This window comes from Solanum stenotomum, chromosome 4 (assembly GCF_019186545.1).
Source record: "Solanum stenotomum isolate F172 chromosome 4, ASM1918654v1, whole genome shotgun sequence".
Lineage (NCBI taxonomy): Eukaryota > Viridiplantae > Streptophyta > Magnoliopsida > Solanales > Solanaceae > Solanum > Solanum stenotomum.
In genome coordinates, this window is record NC_064285.1 from 65,360,074 (window position 1) to 65,381,899 (window position 21,826).

Here is a 21,826-nt window from a genome sequence, read left to right on the forward strand (position 1 = left end):
TAGCCAAATAAGATTTGAGTGGAAATGATCTTATAGATCTCTTCTTTCATTAGAGACTCTTGCGATTTGAATTAAAGAAGAGATCTATGAAAATGATTATTGATTTCTTACATGAAAAAATAATAATAAATTATTAGTAAATTTGACATAATTTGGACTTGGAGAAGGCAATTTCATTGTTTTTTTAAAAATCGAAACCTTTGCATGTTAATTAGTTATAAATACATTTGTTCAAACAACGTTGTAATGTATAACAATATTGCATGTGAAATAGGAAATAGGGAAAATTCGAAATTAAAACACTAACTAATTTGAACTTATTACATTTTACCTCAACAAATAATAATGTACATTTCTTTATTATTAAATGAAAGATATAATACAAAGCAACAATTCTGTTCAATTCCCTTTGAGTCAAATTTAAAACAGAAATTTCTCCGTTTCAGCATATAAGTAAAGCATCAGGAATTCCTTGTACTTGTAGACTTATAGCTTACCACTTGGATAGTTCAAAACTGCAATGCTCACTCGCGAGTCGCGGTCTAACAAAATGATCGACGATGAAGCTTTAACTTGAACTACCATTTCTATTCATCACATCATGGTAATACAGAAGCACACACATTGGTTGACCAACAATGCAGAAAAAACACCAGAATGTCATGTTGCCCACCTGAAAAAAGTTGCCGCGTACTGTCAGGATATGCCCACGAAAAAGAGAATAAATCATCTTAAGCTTATGAAAACAAGGCGGAAAGACATACATTCGAGTTTTTGAACTTGTTTTGCAGAAAGTTCGTGAGTATGACCAAGGGAATCTGCTCAGAGAGAAACATCACTACATGTCAATATTCATACTGTCAATGAAGATACATAAGACTTCACTCCAGTGTCACTATTTTATGACTAGAGCTCGTTTCTTATCCTCGAATATATACCTGAAACATGATTCCAAGGAATGCCCAAAACTTGAATAGCCGACAAGGAACAGCAATACATAGCTGAAGACAACAACAACACCACATGTTATCTAAAGCCAGTCATTTTGTTGAGGCGTAGTTGTTGTTTGTTCTTAAAAGATAATATACCCGCACATCTGGGGAAAGGAACGGAAACCACATACCTCATGGAAAACAGCAGATATAAAGAAAGAGATCACCATTGCAACTCCCTGGAGCAAGAATCAAGTGGTAATAAAGCTAATTTAATAGATCATAAAATAAGATCTAGTATACAAATAGCAAGGCCAAAACTTCTGTAAAGTAGAAAGTGGAAAAAACATCTGAAGCAGTGACTATAGCGCTTAATACTAGGCATGCCTTACTAAACTGACAAATAAAAATAATGATGTGAAAGATATGAAGTAAAATGTGTGGACCCAAAAGGCACTTATTTGATAGTATATTACACTGTTCTCTGTCAAATACTAATAGCACTTTAACCTTTCATCAAATAGAAAAAAACTTTCATCCATGTCTAGTGTATATTAAGATACTAATAGCGCACAAAAGCTCATCTGTCCGAATAGCTTATATGCTCTACTTTGAAGTGCATTTCGTTATCTAGCAAGGCCACTAAAGTTGAAGTGTTGAAAATCACATCAAAGCTTGTTTCTTCAATATGTAAGCGTGCATATCCCTTGTTGTCTTTTTTTCTGTTCTTTTTTTCAATATTAATAAGTGCTATGGTTAAGAGCAGTATGTTTGTATTTACCTTATATCAGATAAAAAAAGAAGAGAAGCAGTATTTTTGTGTAAAACTTTAACCTCAGCTTACAAAGGATAAATTATCTTATCCTTCAATTTTACTATCACAAATTCACAATTGTTTCATTTACTTTGGGTATCTACACTATTTTACTGTCGCTACTTTTCTTTCTTCATTATTTTCATCATTGCTTTTTACTCTTGCACTTCTTTCAAACATGTTCTCGAGCCGAGGATCTATAAGAAATAACCTCTCTACCCAAATGAATTAGGGGTAAGGTCTGTGTACATCCCTCCCCAAACCCAACCTGTGGGATTATACTTGGTATGTTGGTGTTGTAATAGCGCACAAAAGATTAGAAATTAAGCAGACAGAAGATAGCTCAAAAATAAATTAGAATCTAGGATGAGAGAACTCCGAAAGTACCTTAGGTATGCCATTCCTTAAGCATGGAAAATAAATGTGGCGAACCATCCACTTATGTACAGGCTGCAGTTGTCACCAACATTTGGGTTACTTAATGTCCAAAAAAATGTTTGACAAAGACCAAACTAGACCGAAACAAGTGCATACAAAGATATTAATAGTCTTCTGAAAGTTCCACTTCTAGGTAATGAAGACAAACACATTTTTTGCATGCATAAGAATCGGCAATGACATAAAAAGAAGGTAGAAGTGCATACCATATTCCAAAGTCTCCAATACTGATAACAGCAGCCACAATGGTGCAACCACAAAAAAGAAATAAATGAGAAACTCTAGCAAGCTCTGAAATTGTTGGGATGAAGAAGCAAAAAGAACAAGACAGTTTGATGTTTTAATCTACCTCATCAATTGTTTTTGCATTCCACCAATCTTTGTAGAACTCACGATCCCCAAATCGCAGAATTTCCGCAAGTATATTTAGCCTACAGAGAGATGTATTATGTAAATATAACTATTTCGTTGCAGTAAGTTCCACAAGTATATTTAGCCTACAAAGAGACATATTATGTAAATAGAACTCATTCTGTTGCAGTGCTAGAACACATAATCCATATATGAAAATAATCCATATTTTTCTAGTTTTTCAGATAAAACAAAAAAAGTCCCTGGCGTTTCATCTTGAAATGTGAAGCTTTTCATAATCTAACACAATAGTCTTGCAGTACACTCAATCAAATTCCATCTCCAGCATTTAACAGGTGCTACCTATGTGTTGGTCTTTGGATAGATATATCAAGGAGGAATATAATTTTACTGAATTAAAACCATTCAGATTCATTAAGCACCTCCAATTTTGCACCTTCTGGTTCTTCAGTTTTTAGCCCCCTCAACTCAGTACTTGTGGCAGTTAGATAATCCAGTTTAAAGTATAATGTGATTTGCACTTTACATGGTTCATAAGTGACACAGAACAGTTTAGTTAAACATATAAAAAAAATGGAAAGCATGATGACAAATACACAGTAAGAATGTTCCTAACACTTGTTTTAGTCTACAGTATAAAAACCTTGCAACTTAGATTGGAACATCAAAAAATATGGGAAGAAAGACAATGAACTACAAATAAAATTCATAAGCATACTAAATTTATAAATCAAATTTTATAGGACATACCAAAGATGAAAGAGGCTGTAGAACATGCAGAGCCAGACGTATAAAATTGGAACTGAAAGCTTCAATACCCTCTCGATGGCGTATAAAAGGTTTCCTTCAAATGGATGTTGTGAGCTTCGCACAATCGGGTTAATATACTGTATTAAGATGCCCAAGGTTAGTATACTTTACTTTGACAGGGGTGTAGGCACGTTGAACTGTCAAGCTCAAGAGAACTTACCTGCTCAATGATAAATCCCATTAATCCTGTAAAAATTACCAGCTTGATGAGTTGGCGGGCCAGCCAACCCTTCCGAATGGATGCAGAGCGAGGATAGCTAAGCTTCAGATAACAGAATAAAGATATCCAAAAACTAATGAGTTGGTGGAACAAATAGTAAGAGAGAGTTCGTAAAAATGTTCACAAAATTTTCATTTTGAGACGACTGATGATAATTGATTTCCTATTACTATGAAAGGAATTTGACTATAATCTATGGGGAAAAGGACCGGATGGGCCTCAGTTGTAGTATTCACCAACTGTAGCCCCATTGAATCTGCCCACACCACATTCAAGTATTATACAGTATGAAATACAAGTACTTCCAAACGTAAGTAGGATTTGCACATGTTCGCAATAATACAAGTACTACTCCAAAATAATATCCGCACGTGACTAAAAAAAAATTGTCCAACGGCCATATCAATATTTGATGCCTCTAATTTAATCTTTTTTGCATAAATTAAAATTTTAAATACGTCCAATTGCTTCACCATTTAACATGCATATGAATACTTCTGGCAAGGACATGCTTGGCAATAAAATCACACAGAAGGTAGTAGTATCAAAGACCTACAATCTCTTTAAATTTGTGCAGACTTGGCAGGAAACAAAAGATCATGGAATTTTTCAAAAATCAAACTAAATTGCTCGACAGAGTTATCTAAATTAAATCTTGGTGAATCTAGAGAAACATCAGATGCTGTAATGCACGTACAGTAAGTACTCTACCAAGGAATGAAATCACTGACAACTTCGGAAAGGTCAACTGATCCTACCTGATAGCATAAAGTTGGAGCAACCATGAAGTAAGCCAAACTCTTGAAACTAACATTGTAAGAGTAGTTGATTTCGGAATTTTCACCCTGAAAACATTTAAAAACTTAACTGAGAGACTCCATATTCGGAACATCATCTCAGATGAGCAAAATTCCAGAAAGAGTACCGAAGCTTAAATAGAAAAGTTGGTTTGTCTAGAAAATTTTCAGGAGAAGCCTTGATCAAGATCAGATGTGGATCCATGACAAAGAAATAAACTAGTCATACCTCATCCACAGACTTTGCAAGCTGTCTCATATCATAATTTGTATGTGCATAAGAAACCAGTTTCATCCACACAATGCAAGCAAACATCATCAGTGTGCCACCCGATAGAAAAGCAGAATCACACCTGTGAAATTGAAAATACCTCTGACTCACTAGTTTTTTCAATGTACATGAGCAAGAAAATAGAGATTGCAAACATAATTGAAGATTCTCTCCTCACAATTTAAATTTCTACAAAGTTTGAACAAGCAGCTATCCGACCCAGTGTAATCAAAGGCAAAAGGCGTAGAAAAGAACCATCTATCAGACTTTAGGCAACCACTATCTATAGAGAAGAAAAGAGCAATGAAGAAAAAATAAAAACATATACACGTAGTGCACAAATAATAATTCTACATAAACAATCCTTATATGGACGAAAGAATAAAAACTGCAATTCGTTGAAATAGATGAAGTATAAACCATGTGAATTTAAGTTCAAATATGGCTTTAAACTCTGAATTAGCAATGTTTCACTTGTTCCCTTGTCCATATGGACATAGTGGCATGCAACAAATTTCTAATTCAGATCAATGACTAATTTTCTTTTACTACTTCTCTAATTTTTTAATCTATTTCATCCATAAAGTTCCCTTACAATCCAAAAATGCAACAGGTTAATGTTTAAAGATGATCTCTTCACCAAAAATCCAACTTGGAAATTAAAATTAGTTCATAAGCACGACTACTAAAACCCAGATAACAGTGCACCTTTGACATCTAAATTCACCAGTTCTACCATAATATCGCCTCAATTTTACAACACACACACACAGAGACATCCCGCCAGTGAAGGCTCACTTAGCACCTTCTTAGGAGGATGTATATATCAAAGTTTCATGACCACAGTATGAGAACAAACCTGAGGATGACCAAAACTGGATACAAAATGGAAGCTGTCGTTATAACTATGTGAAGAGTGACAACTACCTGCAGGATCAGTTAGAAAAGTTACTGGCTAAACTTAAAGTCAAACAATAAAGGTAACACGAGTTCAGACTAGTCACGAGAGCCAGAATTATTCTGGTGTATACCTTCTTGAACACTGTGACTATTCCATGTCTGAGCAGTCACATTTCATTGATATGGAAGAATTAACAAAAAGAGGAAGGGAAGAACGAAGAGGTTATTCTGACTTACATGTTCAGTCATATACTTCTTCCGTGCCATTTTCTCGACCAGAAAAGCAGCAAGAGGGAAAATTGGAAGGCTAAGACTGCAAGCACATAAAAAACTTCAATGTCTTATTTCTCAAGTCAGCATAAAACCCAGATTAAGAAAGGCCTTAAGAACACTACCAGCACATCAGAAGTGGCCAATCTCTTACTGATGTTGAACTACTCCAGAAGCCTGACCCAATTAACAAGCCATACTGCAATAGTAGTCAAGAGATTGTCATGTGCAACATGAATACTAAGAACCCTCTGAAATACAGTTATATCTTATAATTCTATGCTGCTAAAACGTTACAGGGATTAGAGAGAGCAATGGGGCAAGTTCAGACAGGATGAGGCTTCAGCCGTCACACTGTGCTTTTCCCCATGATAATATGTCGTTTCACCTTGTTCCTCTCCCCCTCCCCCGCAAAACTTTTCTGGCATTTTTCAATTTTTTAAAAATCCCTAAAAATTTGTGATTCTAATTGCAATTCACAAGTTCTCATTAATCCATCAGGTTCTTCCGAAACCCATTGTCCCCATCCCCTTTCCAGATTTCCATGGTAACTATTTGGATTTTGAGACCATAATCTTCTAGCAACAGCATAGCACTTTGGAAAGAAGGTGAAGCTACAAGTTTATCAAATTTCATATTTCCCAGTAGATTTAAGGGTGGAAATACTCCCAAAACTTCCATGAACATAGCATCCTCAAAACATGATATGGGTTCCTCTTAAATGTTTAATCAAATACATATTCATCAACATGCAATGACAACTCAACACGTAGGGCCTCAGGGAACATACCTATGATTTCTTTCTATTGTTTTCTTAAAAAATAAAAACATTACAATTCTAAGCTATTCACTTTGTTTGGCCAGCGGCCAGCCACATTGTTACCCCTAAGAGTGATTCTTTGATGTCAATAAAGATGACGCATATATTGGGAAGATTTCAACTATCTAGCCAACTGGAACAGAGAACTGACATTAGAAAAAGATACGTACCTTCATCAAATTCTCAATAATCAGCCTGCTGTTTACGGCTATAAGCACCACTATACAGAGATTGAGTAGGCCAGCATGACTCTACAACAAGATGCACCAACTAAATTAGAAAATCGCTCTACAGCCACTTAATTACAGGGAATTCAGGCTAATTATGCTAGATATCAGTCATAAGACACCTGATTTGCAATCCAAATAATGTGAATTTGAGATTCTTTACACCAGAAATTGTCAACTTCCACTGCCTTGGTTAGTTTATGAAACAATAGTGAATGCTCAAAAAAAAATTAAAACAGTATATGCTAATTCTATTATTGTCTACCTACTGTTTTTCCATGCATAAATCAAGCACAATACAATAGGAATACAATTTTATAAGTCAACAGCCAGCAAAAGCTTCTATTTTGATCAAACCAAACATCGCATTCACTCATCATCTATTCCACATATCTTGTCCTCAAAATCATAGCGACCAGGCTTCATCATAAATAGCATCTTCCTCCATCATACAGGGTCATGACTCATGACCCTCTTAACAAAACTTATTTGCTCTCTGCTGAAGGTAACAATAGCTGCTGGTGAGATGCTCACTGGCAGAAAGCCGGCAACTGGCATGCCATTTTGGTACTCCTAGAGTAATCTTTTTGCACCCAAAAGAACTTAAACAAAAAACCGAGAACAAATATAGGTTCCTGAGATTTTAATTTAAAGTCCTTGCTTATGAGATCAAACTGAGTATACTCAAGGTAGTTTGCAGCTTTCAGCAATAGCAAGCCTACTGATACCAGCCTAAGTTTCCAACTAATATGGAGGTACTTATTGCTTGAAGTACATGTGTAAGTAAAAACAAAATTATTGCCATTTGTGCAAAAGGTTTTTTTTATGACCGTGGTGACCGAGCCAACTTCGGTGCACCTCGATTAAGTCCACGTGATACCTGCCACCTCCCACCAGCAACATGAAACAAGTAACTCTATCCACCAAGGCTAGAACAAATGGGAAGAATCACCTAGTATTTTTTGTTTCCGCTGAATTGAACATGAGACCACAGGGTTCTCAACAACTTCATTGGCCACTATCCACTAGGCCCCTTGGGCAAAAGTGTCATCTTTGCAATGTTTTCTAGTTGGATTAATGGATTCTGTTGGACATAATTGTACTCAATACTTACTAGAACCTAACACAAATTTTATTTAGAATTAGGAACATATTCTTAAAGAATTTTGGTGCTGAGGTTAAAAAACAACAAGGTCTGCTGAACAGAAGACCAACTTTTTTCTGTAGCTCAAAATGCTAATCAACAACGGAGTGTTCAAGCACTACTATCGGTGCAAATGCATAAATTTATGCGTAAAATGATTAAAATCACAACAAATAGTATGTCTGAGTTTGAATCCATAAAATTTAAATAATGAATCTGCCTCAGCAACCAATCACACTAGCTAAAAAGTTCTGAATCCTTGCTAAGCGAGTGGTGTAATGAACAAAACAAAACGATTAATAAGTACCTCAAATTCAGAACTTACAGTAATACCGAAAACCAAGTCAAAACAGTAAGAAGAAGAGCATACCTGTTTGAAAATAGCGGCAGAACTAAGAGGACTTTCCTTGTTCCGCCGGTGAGCCGGCGCCGACGCTCTATAAACATACTTCAACGGCGTCGTTTCATTCGCTTTCCTCTGCTCCTCCTGAATTCCATCTCCATCACTGATCTTCCCAACCGTCGTACTCACAGCCTCACTCACCTTATCCAATCCTCCGTTTCCACTTCCATCCCTTACGTCACTCGTTAAATCATCCGAGCTACTCGAAGCATCCACAGAGCTCGAATCCAACTCCGTCACATCATCCACAGATTTATCACCACCACCGCCGCCGCCGCCACTTCCACGCCGCCTTCGGAGGTTGTTGTTGTTGTCGTCGCTCGACGATGTAATACTGTCCGGATTGATCGTCATCGGTTCAATTCTAGAAATCACTAGAAAGTAATAATCAAGTTGAAATTGGAAGCAAAAAAATGGAGTAGAACGTGAACGTATTACGTACCGAATTGATTCTATATAGGCAATTGTTGAAGTATACAACTAAGGAAAATACGTATGGAGCTTCCCGCCGCCATGAAAATTGAGATTTGAAGAAGAAATTTGTTTGTTTGTTTGTTTGTTGAATTCACACTAAAGCCGTTTAGAAGTTTCTTATGACGAATTCCAGAACAGTATCTCGTGAATATCCGCGCCTGTTCACGATATCTTTTTAAAGGAAGGATGGTTACGTATATTTTATAATATATAAAAAGGTAAATTTATATTATTAATTACTTATAGTTTGTTATAATTATCACTCGCGATTAATATTATACATTAATTATGTGAGTTGACTTCGAGTTTGTATAATTAACCACGTTTGTATATGTATAATTCATTAGAATATACAAATACATATGTATAATATACAATTATCTAACCGATATACATATACAATTCACCTCTCTCCCACTCTCTGCCCTCTCTCGCTCGCCTCTCTCCTCCCTCTCCCAATCTCGCTTGCCATATATACAAATGCATATGTATGATATACAATTATCTAACCGATATACGGATACAATTCACCTCTCTCCCACTCTTTGCCCTCTCTTGCTCGCCTCTCTCCTCCCTCTCCCAATCTCTCTTGCCATGTATACAAATACATATGTCTAATATACAATTATCTAACCGATATACATATACAATTCACCTCTCTCCCACTCTTTCCCCTCTCTCTCCCAGTCTCGCTCACCTCTCTCCTCCCTATAACATGTAGCTACGAATTGTAACTATCAAACTATAGTTATGAAGAGTAATTAGACTATTTTTGAGTGGCTATATGTGAAAGTTCCCATAAAATGGTAATATATACATATTGTGTTGTATCATATTTTATTATTTTAATGAATATAATGTTTGAAACTTTGAATAAATTGTATTATTTTTCGTCGTTACATTCTTCTGAAAACCCTTTCTTCCTTCACACCTTGTTTTGATGGTTGCTACTCGTTGACCGTTGTATTGTTAATTTAAATATAATGTTTATTTTGATTGTTTTTTAAATTTTATTATATTGCATAGTTTAGGTAACGACGAAAAGACTCATTTTATGTAACGATTGATTTGGGTTGATCGCGTTGTTTCCTTAATCATCATATTTCATCTTTTATCCTACGTTTTCATAGTATCTATATCTCTTGCCCTATATTTCTTATAGGTTTATCATTTTAAATTATGGATATGTGACATTATGTAACGACGGAGAACGATACAATTTATCCAAACATTGTATTCATTAAAACAATACAGTATGATGTAATATAACACAATAAAATACAATGTAATACATTATGAAACAGTACGTAACAACCATCCAAACAAAGCAAAATTCTTCTTCCTTATTTCTTCATTGTTTTCCTCGCCTTCTTCTTCTTTTTCTTCTTTCATTATTCAAACCTTGACTTCAAAAATCGACATGCCATAAATGTGATTCGTTTCGAGTGAATAATATATTAAGTCTCGAAACATTGAGAAGAGCTCATATCTAAATTTTGAAATTGTTTAGAGGAGATTTAAGTTGGTTCAAAAAAAAAAAATTTAAAAACTGCAATGTCTACTTAGTGTATATTTTATCGTATCAACAATGTATATAGATATATATACATCTCTGATATATAATTAAACATCATATATACACAAGTATAAACTATTTATACAATATCAATACATTATATATACATATTGATACATAACATATACATATGGCCATTTTGTTGGAATTGTTGTTTTCTTCCGTGTACATAAATCACTAATTCTGGGCTAGTTTTATGTTTATGAAAAGTTCGTTATCTTTGGTGCAAATGAAACTATTTTATTGTATACTTATGAAATTTACCATTTAGTGTTTGGATTTAAAAATAACATCTTAATTATTTAGATACTTTAATCTTGAGATTACAGATTCAGGTCATCATTAAATGAAGATTTTAAAAAAAGGGAACTCTTGTGAGAAAGGATAAAGAGAAAAAAATTGAAAATAATTGATTTAAAGAAAAACTTGAATATTTTAGTGAAATCTTGTTTGTAGAGGATGATTGCTTATGTGGAAATTAAATAATGACAGATTATTTAATAAATATATATTTGTGGTAAATATTTTTTTAATTTTTTAATTTTTGGATGTGGTAAATGTTTGATTTATTACATTAAAAATAAAATATACATGTAACAATGATAATAAGATATCCATTGTAATTCTACAAAATGAGATTTAGAGAGAATAGAGCCTATGGATATTTTATCCTTTTTTGATAGTATATTCAAGTATTTAACTTTATACTAATATTTGGAGGATTTACATTTTTCTTTTAGTTCTTTTTCTCAATTTAAAAAATAAAATAAAATAGGCTATATTCATGGGAAACAGTTTTTTCTTTGCTTAGTGCAGAAATTCATAGATTTATCATATCCTCTAAAATTATTTGCGTGCAATTTCATAGCAATTATGGGTGGGCATAAATACTGAAAAATAGAACCGAATTACTTTGATTTTTCGGTTCGATGTCAATGTTAATTTTTCAAAAGTTTGATTTTTCGGTTTTGTGTAAGGGTCTCAGAACTTCGGTGCACCGAAGAACCAAACTTTTATTTAAAAAAATTAAAAATTAAATAAAAAAAATTATATATATATATATATATATATATATGGACATTCTCTTAACTAAAAATAAGAAGTCAACTAACAATTAAATCATTTATCAATAAATCAAAGTAGCAACAAATGTACAATTCAATAGTTAACTTCAAATATTATTTTCCAAGAGGAACCCAAATATTTTTATCAATGTACATTATGTAAAGGAGCCCGTCTTTGTCCTTGTTTTTCTCGAGAAGTAGTTGGAGGCATAATGTTCTTGACAAAGACAAATATAGTCTTTTAGTTAGCACAATAAGTTTTCCATGGCGAGACACATCATTCCTTAACATAATTTTAAATTTCTCTTTTAAGTATCTTATACTTTGGTTTTGTCCTCATGTTATTTTTCATTCCCACCAAAAAATCAATTTAAAAACACTAAACTAAATCGAATCAAAGTAGAAAAAACTGAACCGAATTAATTTAATTTGATATATGATGAACACTTTTCTAAAATTGAAAAATCAAACTAAAGAACCGAACGTCCACCCCTAATGGCAATCTTGCAGAGGAGAGGAAACAAATATTATTTTTAGGAAAACGTTTTACACATGTTTCAGACCTTTAATTTTATATCCACTGTTCATATTATCAAAACTTCATCTTTACATGTGTCTTCTTTATATAAATTTGTGTTCTTGATATATATTTTCCAAGTAAAGGCATAAGTCTGCCTAATCACATGACATATTATCAAAACTTCATCTTTACATGTTCTTCATTGTATAAATTTATGTTCTTGATATATATATATTTTCCAAGTGAAGGCATAAGAGGGTGTTTGGATTTGATTAAAAGTTGGTCAAATTTACTTTAAGTTAGTTTTTGATTTCTGAAAGTGTTTGACAAATATAAAAAATAACTTAAAATAAGTTAGAAAGTGTTTGACAAAGTAAAAAATTACTTAAAATATGCTTAAAATGACTTAAAATAAGTCAAAAATCTAAAGTATGTCTTCACCTACTTTTTATTTTTTGACTTAAAAACTATTTTTTTTTAAGCGAATCCAAACGGACAAGTCTACCTAATCACATGACTTGCCTACTAAAGTGTTTTGCTGTAGACATGAATATAGAAGAGACAACTCAACAACTTTTAATGAACAGAAAAGAAAATTTCAATTGAACCAATATTGCCATGTTCAAATCATATGCTGATAAGTTGGAGGAGCAATTCAATAAATGATTTTGTCTCCACAAATTTGTTACTTATAGGTGATGATGAGTAGACCTTTAAAAAAAAAAAATTAATGCCCCAATCTCCTCTTAAACATTATTTTCTCCAATATGGTACAAACATCCTATAATTTTCACCTTGTTGAAAAATTATTTTATGTAATATATTACTTAGGGAAAAGGGTCTGAAATATATCTGAATTTTGACCGAAATTGCATTAACGATACCAAACTTTGGAAGGACCTTTTACCCCCTACACTATTTAATAGTGTATTTTAAAGATATATATATTCTCACGTGGATATCATAAATATTACATAATTATAAATAATAATGTGTCCATGTGGGCACATATATACTTTTTAAATACACTATTAAATAGTGCAGGGGATAAAAGGTCTTGCATAAAGTTTGGTATCGTAACAACAATTTCGGCCAAAGTTAGAATATTTTTCAGACCATTTTCCCTATTACTTTTATATATATATACTTATATTATTAATAAGAGTCTACAAGCAAACGGTTGGTTGTTAGCATTTAGTTTGAAGCTCTTAAGGGTATTTTTGGTATTTTGAATTATTAAAACTCTAAAAGTAGGCATTTGCTTGTTGACGTGTCTGTTTCTAGTCGAGGACATTTATATAAAAAAAATTAAATTTATCTTTTTCCTCATATATGTTTGAGTTTATTTATGACATGAAACGCGTTATTGTAATAAATGAAAGGAAAAAAAAGAAATTTTTGCTAACAATGAAATTGGATTTGATGTATTCATAAACAAATGGTTAAATGTTTTTAAAGGAATCTCTAATATTTATAATATATTAAAAATAGAAGAACCATCATATTCTTTAGTTAAAGAGTAAAAGTATCTCAATTTTTTGAGTTTATAGCTGAACGATTAAATGTGTGAGTTTTTTTATCTGAAACTATCACCAAATGTTTATCAAAACACATCTCAATTATCAGTTAATCATTTTTCTACTTGAATGATGGTGAGATTTCATATAGAAAAAAATAAATAATGGACCGTTAATGTATGTTTTGATAAACATTTGATGGTAGTTCATGAAGAAATTCATACACCTGATAATTCAAATATGACACATAATAAATTAAGATATTGTAATTTGTTTTTGACCCTTCACTCTTAGTTTAATGTTACTAAGAACATTCCTTTTATAGTCAACCAATTTTAAGCAAGTTGAATCAAAATTGAATCGAATTTAAAATGAGTAGGAACCTAAAATAAATTTAAATATTGATTCTACCAGACATTCAAGAATCGGTATATAAAATTTTAATAAAATTGAAAGTATTTTATATTTTAAAAAATATTTTTGATATATATAGAATTTAAATTATGGAAAACATCCTTTAATTTTTTCTTTCAAAATTTGAACTCCATTTTACATTTTGAACTTTCAAATATTTTTTATTTCAACTTAACTGCAATTGCTATTTTTTTTTTTTCAATTTCAGTCAAGTCATGTCCAAACACTTCCTTAGTTTCTAATTAAATTTTGCAATTAATTATACTGGTATAACCTATTAAAGAACTTGTAACAACAATAACAACAATGATAACATTTTCAATGTAATCCTACCGTGTAAAGATAGATAAACTATTTTTGATAGACCCTTAATTCGAATAAAAACACATCCAACTCAAATATAAAAAAAATTTGCTACAAATAAAAGGAGAAAGAACAATAACGAAAAGAAATTTATTCACATGTTTGAAAACAACCCAATGTTGACAAGTTTTTTTTTTCTAGAAAAACTTCAAAGAATCAAATGCAAAAGATAGTGTAGAAAAAAACATTTTTTTTTTATAAAAAAAGTTGAATTATTGTCAAGATGAAATAACTCCAGCAAATCAAATCCATCCACGTGTCCATTCATGAAATAAAAATTGTACACATCAGCAAAAACTTCCCTCCTCCCTATCCATATCACTTATTCTCTCAGTTTTCCCCTCTTGTCCATCCAAAAAAAACAGCAAAATTCCCAAAATTTATATCAAATTAATCTTCAATTCTTGCAAATTTCTTCAAGATTTTTCAATTTTCAAACACCCAATTGACCAAAATAATGGAAAAAGATCTCAGATTTTGAACATTTTTGAAGAAAAAAAAAAGCAAAGAAGCTAGAGAAAGGGGATATACTTGAAAATGGAGTGTGTTGGAGCTCAAAATGTTGGAGCAATGGCGGTTTTTACGCGTCCGAGATTGAAACCATTAGTTGGGAGGAGAATTATGCCAAGAAAAAATCAATCTTTTTGGCCTATGAGTAGTATGCAAGTGAAATGTAATAGTAGTAGTGGAAGTGAGAGTTGTGTAGTTGATAAAGAAGATTTTGCTGATGAAGAAGATTATATAAAAGCCGGTGGTTCGCAACTTGTTTTTGTTCAAATGCAGCAGAAAAAAGATATGGATCAGCAGTCTAAGCTTTCTGATGAGGTGATTGATTTTCTTGATCCCCTTATGTAAATAATTTGAAGTTATATAGTAGTCGTTTGACTCAGCTTACCGAGGACATGACCTTAGAGGGAGTGACATTCTTATCCTTTTAGTAATATCTCTTAGTTATTGCGTAGTTTCTTATTCTTTGATGTGTCACTAGACGAAAAATAATCTTTAGCTGAAGTTAATTAACTGGCAATAACTTAATTGCTGCTAAATATGTATTTTTAGTGGCAATTAACACTCTTTGTAAATGTCTCTAAAGGCTATAGTGACACTGGATCTAATGATAATTAACTAATGACGGTAAAGACTTTAACACTCTTTGTTAATGTACATATTTATTGCTGCTAAAAACTGTTTTTGTTGTAGTGTGTATTGCTATATGTTGTTGCATTTGTTTTGTATCTTGCTACTTTGTTGTCCTGTCGGATTCTTCCCTTTTGAGCCAAGGGTCTATAAGCCATGTATATTCCATAGTTATTCGAGGAGGAAGAAGTGAAGAAAGATAGGAGAAGATAGTGATCCACATCTTCTCAAATTCCTGGAATTTTCACATATGGAGGATTGATCAGTTTCTTACCATTATTAGGAGTTATTTGGAAGTTCCTTATGGTTACTAGAAGTTATGTGTCTTTATCCTAAATGGTTATGAAGTAGTTATAGTTAGCTATTATATAAATAAAAGATCCTGTGATGTGTAGGTATGTTGTAATATATCTTTTATATGTAAAGAGATTATTACGGAGATATGAGATACTTGTGTCTAGTGGAGGAGCTAGGATTTTCACTTAGGGGTTTAAAATATGAATAAGTAAACATACAACTAGTCGAATGAGGTTCAACATCTACATTATATACACAAAATATAATTTTAACCATGTTTAAATAGTGTAATTTTCGACCAAAGGGGGTTCGGATGACCCCCTGGGCCTAAGCTAGCTCTGCCCCTGCTTGTGTCTCTCTTTGCATTTTCAATCTCTTTTATCCAATATAAAACTTCAGTTCCTATCGGGCTCTTTTGGAAAAACCTCTCTACCTTACAAAGGCAGGGGTAAGGTCTATGTACTTGCTACTCTACTCAGTCCCCACTTGTGGGATACACCGTGTATGTTGTTGTTGTCGTTATACTGTAGCAAACACTTTTGCTTTGTTCATCATACTATCTCAGCTTGCAGTTGCGACAAATATCAGCTGGACAAACTGTACTGGATTTAGTGGTTATTGGCTGTGGTCCTGCTGGTCTTGCTCTTGCCGCGGAGTCTGCTAAATTGGGGTTGAATGTGGGGCTTGTTGGGCCTGATCTTCCTTTCACAAATAACTATGGCGTATGGGAGGATGAGTTCAAAGGTTGTAATCCTTATTATATTTTCACAAAGAGTCCTTTCGTGTCTACATTTCCTTTCATGAAACAGGATATCTTAATTTTTCCGGACCTTAATCAGACTTCTGCATGTAGGCTTATTACTAAGAGATTTCTTGAAGCACATTGGACTTACATTCTCCCTTTTAGCAATTTGTCTTCTTGAGATTCATAGTGATTGTTTATTTCTCAGACAATATGATCCTTTATCTTAATCTAATTTAAAATGATTAGATCCCTCGCGTTTAACTTTCATTAATAGTAAATATTAAGAAGGGTCATAGAATACAAAGTATGATGGTAATCACAAGAAAATGTGTATGCTAGGAGAAATTTGAAATATGTGGTTTATTTTAGTAGTTCAAAAAGTCGAAAACCTTATCATATTTCTCTTCAAGAACCAAATGAGTAAATGGATCAAGGAATAACAGAAAGTTACAGAAGTGTCTCAAAAGCATGTCATGGGATATCAATGGTCCAACGATAGGAAGACTTGGTGATATCGGGAAATAACTAACCTTGGCTTTGTGAAAATTGAATAGAATTAAGATGATGATAGTAAAAGATTCACTTTATTTTAATTACATGCATGAACACTGGATCTGTCATTATTTGTTTTGAGGTTTTTGATGCTTGATTAGTCTTTCAAATGATGTTTATATTTTCTTTTTTCAGATCTTGGTCTTCAAGCCTGCATTGAACATGTTTGGCGGGATACCATTGTATATCTTGATGATGATGATCCTATTCTTATTGGCCGTGCCTATGGAAGAGTTAGTCGCCATTTACTGCATGAGGAGTTACTCAAAAGGTTAAATTCACTTAACTTGTTCCTCATGTCATACAAGTTGAGTCGTTAATTTATTCTTTACAAAATGTTTCATCATTTTAGTTTCCTTAAAGGTGTAATTCACATTAATCTTCCTAGGTGTGTGGAGGCAGGTGTTTTGTATCTAAACTCGAAAGTGGATAGGATTGTTGAGGCCACAAATGGCCAGAGTCTTGTAGAGTGCGAGGGTGATGTTGTGATTCCCTGCAGGTATAGTTTTGTCATTTTTTAGACTTGAAATTTGACTGCTTCCTCATTGTGAAACTTCTAACTTACGATAACAGGTTTGTGACTGTCGCATCGGGAGCAGCCTCGGGGAAATTCTTGCAGTATGAGTTGGGAGGTCCTAGAGTTTCTGTTCAAACAGCCTATGGAGTGGAAGTTGAGGTAGAGAAAAATCATCTAACATAGAGTAATTCTGAAGTTTTTGCATGTTATGCACTCAAATACTTTTAACTTTACAAGGTTAATGTGAGAAAATTGTTGCATTTTTCCTTGTCTTGGTCTATCCTTCCTCGGTTTAATAGATTGGTACTCGTCTCGGATATATGCATTCAATTTGGCTATTCTGTTTCTGTTGTTAACTTAGAATCAGACTTCCTATTCATCAGATAAAAATGCAACTACTATATTATGACATCTAAGCTTGGTTGGTTTTGTAATTGTATGGTCGTTTGTTGTTTTAGGTCGATAACAATCCATATGACCCGAGCCTGATGGTTTTCATGGATTATAGAGACTATGTCAGACACGACGCTCAATCTTTAGAAGCTAAATATCCAACATTTCTCTATGCAATGCCCATGTCTCCAACACGTGTCTTTTTCGAGGTTAGTTTTTGACATTTAACCAACTAGTTTTTGTTATTATGCGCCACACATTACTACACTTGGCTATGTGTGACTAATATCTGTGTCTATCTGCAGGAAACTTGTTTGGCTTCAAAAGATGCAATGCCATTCGATCTGTTAAAGAAAAAACTGATGTTACGATTGAACACCCTTGGTGTAAGAATTAAAGAAATTTACGAGGAGGTAATCCAATCCACCTTTCGTTATGTGCAATTTTTGTTTTTAGTCTAGAGAACGACAACCATGACCTTAGTGAAATTTTACGCAGGAATGGTCTTATATACCGGTTGGTGGATCTTTGCCAAATACAGAACAAAAGACTCTTGCATTTGGTGCTGCTGCTAGCATGGTTCATCCAGCCACAGGTAGTACGAGAAGAAAAAACATAACTCTAATTAATATAAAAAAAGGGCAGCCTGGTGCACTAAGCTCCCGCTATGCAAGGGGTCCGGGGAAGGGCTGGACCACAAGGGTCTATTGTACGCAACATTACCCTGCATTTTTGCAAGAGACTATTTCCACAGCTCGAAATTGTGACCTTATGTGTTGTTCTTTAAATGCAATGCTTTCTGAAACTTCCTCTACTGCATAAACAGGTTATTCAGTTGTTAGATCACTGTCCGAAGCTCCAAAATGCGCCTCCGTACTTGCAAATATTTTACGACAAAATCAAATGAAGAACATGCTTACTAGTTCAAGTATCCCTAGTATTTCAACTCAAGGTACATGATATCCATTTCTGCTGTTCTTGATTGCTTCACTATCATTCCAACCTATGTTGTTCGTACTCTTTAAATATGCCACTGGCTGTCTTTCGGGATCCTTCAAAAGCAATGCCTTTTTGGAGAATCCGACATGGTGCGGCAACATTTTTGGAGTGTCCAAGCAACATAGATTCTGATCTTTCTGAACTAAGCAAGTGTTCATCTTTTATTCAGCTTGGAACACCCTTTGGCCACAAGAACGAAAACGACAAAGATCATTTTTCCTTTTTGGGCTGGCACTCATATTGCAGCTGGATATTGAGGGGATAAGGTCATTTTTCCGCGCATTCTTCCGTGTGCCAAAATGGTATGCCTTGATCTTGCTCCATCACCCAGTTATCTTTGATGATATGACATCATTCTCGAATGAGTTTAAATTCTATACAATAATAACTTCCACACAAATATCTACATAAGACACTTCAATTGAATAGTGAGACTGTTGTAATCTTAGTACTAACGAGAAAACACTACATGTAATCGTTCATAATAAGTTAAGATTAGTAACATAGAAAATAAGGAATGTAACATCCTTCAACAAGTAAACGTAGGTTGATAGCGTAAAAAATCTTTATACTGTCAGTGTATATAAGTTACATCTTTCAGTAACAAGAAGCGTTATTCTTTCAGGATGTGGCAGGGATTTCTTGGTTCAAGTCTTTCTTCAGCAGACCTCATGTTATTTGCCTTCTACATGTTTGTTATTGCACCAAATGACATGAGAAAAGGCTTAATCAGACATCTTTTATCTGATCCTACTGGTGCAACATTGATAAGAACTTATCTTACATTTTAGAGTAAATTCCTCCTACAATAGTTGTTGAATCAGAGGCCTCATTACTTCAGATTCATAACAGAAATCGCGGTCTCTCGAGGCCTTAGCTTGTATATAACATTTTCACTAGGTTAATATGCTTGAATAAGTTGCATAGTTTCAGTTTCTGTATCTGCTTCTTTTTTGTCCAAGATCATGTATTGATCCAATTTATATACATTGCCAGTATATATAAATTTTATAATATTGCTAGTTTTTTTTTTTTTAATTTGTCATAAATTACCTGCTTTATTTTTATTGTTTTCACTTATGATGAATTGTTATTATCTGTAATTTTCTTTTGGAATAAGGTACAAGTACCTTTAGACTATGACCGAAATCTCAGAGACACACCTTAACTAAACTAATGTCCTATTAGCCTCCCGAACTCATTTTTTTTGGTAATTTTGTACACCTTTGGCTTATGTGGCACACTCCGTGATTCCGCATAGTTGAGGCCAGTGGCGGAGCCAGAGTTTTCGATAAGAGGTTCAAAATCTGAAAAAATAGACACACGAAGTAGCCGAAGGGGGGTTCTACATCTATTATATATACCTAAAAAATTATTTTAACCATGTAAATATAATATAATTTTTTGCGGAAGGGGGTTCGGATGAACCCCTAATGATAAAGTGGCTCCGCCACTGGTTGAGGCGCATGAGAGATGTTTGAATGTCACGTAAGCCAAAAATGTGTACAAAATTACAAAAAAAATGAGTTCATAGGACCTTAAATTAGTTAAGATGTGTCTCTGAGATTTCGGTCATAATTTAGGGAGGTCCTTGTGCCTTATTCCTTTTCTTTTAGATAATTTGCTAGTGTAATAGGAGTAATTGTTTTATGTTCTCAATACAATGTATATAAAAGTTAATTAATAGTGCATGAATGTGAGCTGTTGAAGTTTGAAACATTCTTTTAAATTTTTAAAAAAGGTTTATTTAAACAATTTAAAAGAAGCATTTTCCATCTCTTTTCACAAATTATTTTAATTCACTATTGTTATTATTGTATATATGTTGGACACTAATATATATATGATATCTTCTCCTTGAACTAGTTGGTCTCAAAGTCAATGATGAGAAATATAAATTAAGGAAAAACATTTCACTTTTTATGTGCTTTAATTGATGAGTTCGTTATTTTATATTCATGCGGTTAAGATTAGAAAATTGTTTTTAAGTTCAAGTGTAATTAAACTAGTAGAAAATGAAAGCAAAAATTAACTTTTATCGTTGTTTGTATGTTTATCTCTCTAAGAATCAATCAACTAAATAAGTAATCAACGAATCAAGTTAAGGTATCCAAAATATATCCTCTCTTCTTTCATTTGACATATACTTGATGTTCAAACAACTATATGTGCTAGAACAAGAATCTCTTTCACTATACATATTGTGATCAAATTAATTAGTTTGTGCGAACATCAACTATTTATGTCATACTTGTATATATATAGTTGTATCCTATATCAAACAACTTAAATTTTGACATTCTTTTATTTCCACTTTATCGACTGCGATACCATAATATTAAATGCATCCATTCATTATTTTAAATGTTTTTTTATGCCATAATACTGCATCCCCACAAAACCAACAATAGAAAATATTTTATTTTTCACAATTTTTCATGATCAATATAATTACTATATAACTTGTTCTCACTCAATGTGTATACATGGAATGTCTATTACAACAACAATAATATACTCAGTAAAATTCCATAAGTAGGATCTGGGGAGTGGAGAGAAATAGAGTGTACGCTAATCTTACTCCTACCTCAAAAAGGTAAAAAGACTGTTTTCAAAGGACCTTCAAATCAAATACAACGATTACATGTGAGATTTTTTTTTCAAGCAGACTGACTAAAAATATTAAGATCCTTTTTTTATTGGTTGACAATGAAATGATTTTATAAAAATAATTTTAAAAAATAGAGGAAAAATTCTAAACAATCCAAATAGTCCAAGTGGGCCCAGAATCATCTAACCGACCATTGCACGTCTTTTGGGCCGACCCGGTCTTCTTATGG

At 33.2% G+C, this 21,826-nt stretch overlaps 2 protein-coding genes across 3 annotated transcripts; one reads left to right on the forward strand and one right to left on the reverse strand.

The window, feature by feature from the left end:
• Positions 1-348: 348 nt before the first annotated feature.
• Positions 349-8,992, reverse strand: LOC125862419 (diacylglycerol O-acyltransferase 1A-like). Of its 2 annotated transcripts, XR_007446043.1 has the most exons (17): positions 8,386-8,992; positions 6,815-6,895; positions 5,950-6,023; positions 5,792-5,867; positions 5,514-5,581; positions 4,613-4,736; positions 4,345-4,431; positions 3,527-3,628; positions 3,307-3,443; positions 2,534-2,615; positions 2,391-2,411; positions 2,134-2,196; positions 1,124-1,171; positions 939-1,001; positions 765-818; positions 504-673; positions 349-464 (listed from the first exon to the last, which is right to left on the reverse strand). XR_007446043.1 is itself a non-coding variant. In XM_049542480.1 (16 exons), the coding sequence occupies exons 1-16, from the start codon at positions 8,770-8,772 to the stop codon at positions 569-571; spliced, it is 1,572 nt and encodes a 523-aa protein (XP_049398437.1). In that variant the 5' UTR covers positions 8,773-8,992; the 3' UTR covers positions 349-568. The 2 variants fall into 2 exon arrangements, 1 of the variants encoding a protein (XP_049398437.1); XM_049542480.1 differs by having other exon boundaries at positions 349-673.
• Positions 8,993-14,662: 5,670 nt separating this feature from the next.
• LOC125862427 (lycopene epsilon cyclase, chloroplastic) lies at positions 14,663-20,002 on the forward strand. The gene is made up of 11 exons (XM_049542490.1): positions 14,663-15,171; positions 16,353-16,524; positions 17,213-17,348; positions 17,466-17,576; positions 17,651-17,753; positions 18,053-18,196; positions 18,293-18,400; positions 18,486-18,582; positions 18,814-18,939; positions 19,156-19,288; positions 19,612-20,002. The coding sequence occupies exons 1-11, from the start codon at positions 14,884-14,886 to the stop codon at positions 19,775-19,777; spliced, it is 1,584 nt and encodes a 527-aa protein (XP_049398447.1). The 5' UTR covers positions 14,663-14,883; the 3' UTR covers positions 19,778-20,002.
• The last annotated feature ends 1,824 nt before the right edge of the window (positions 20,003-21,826 follow it).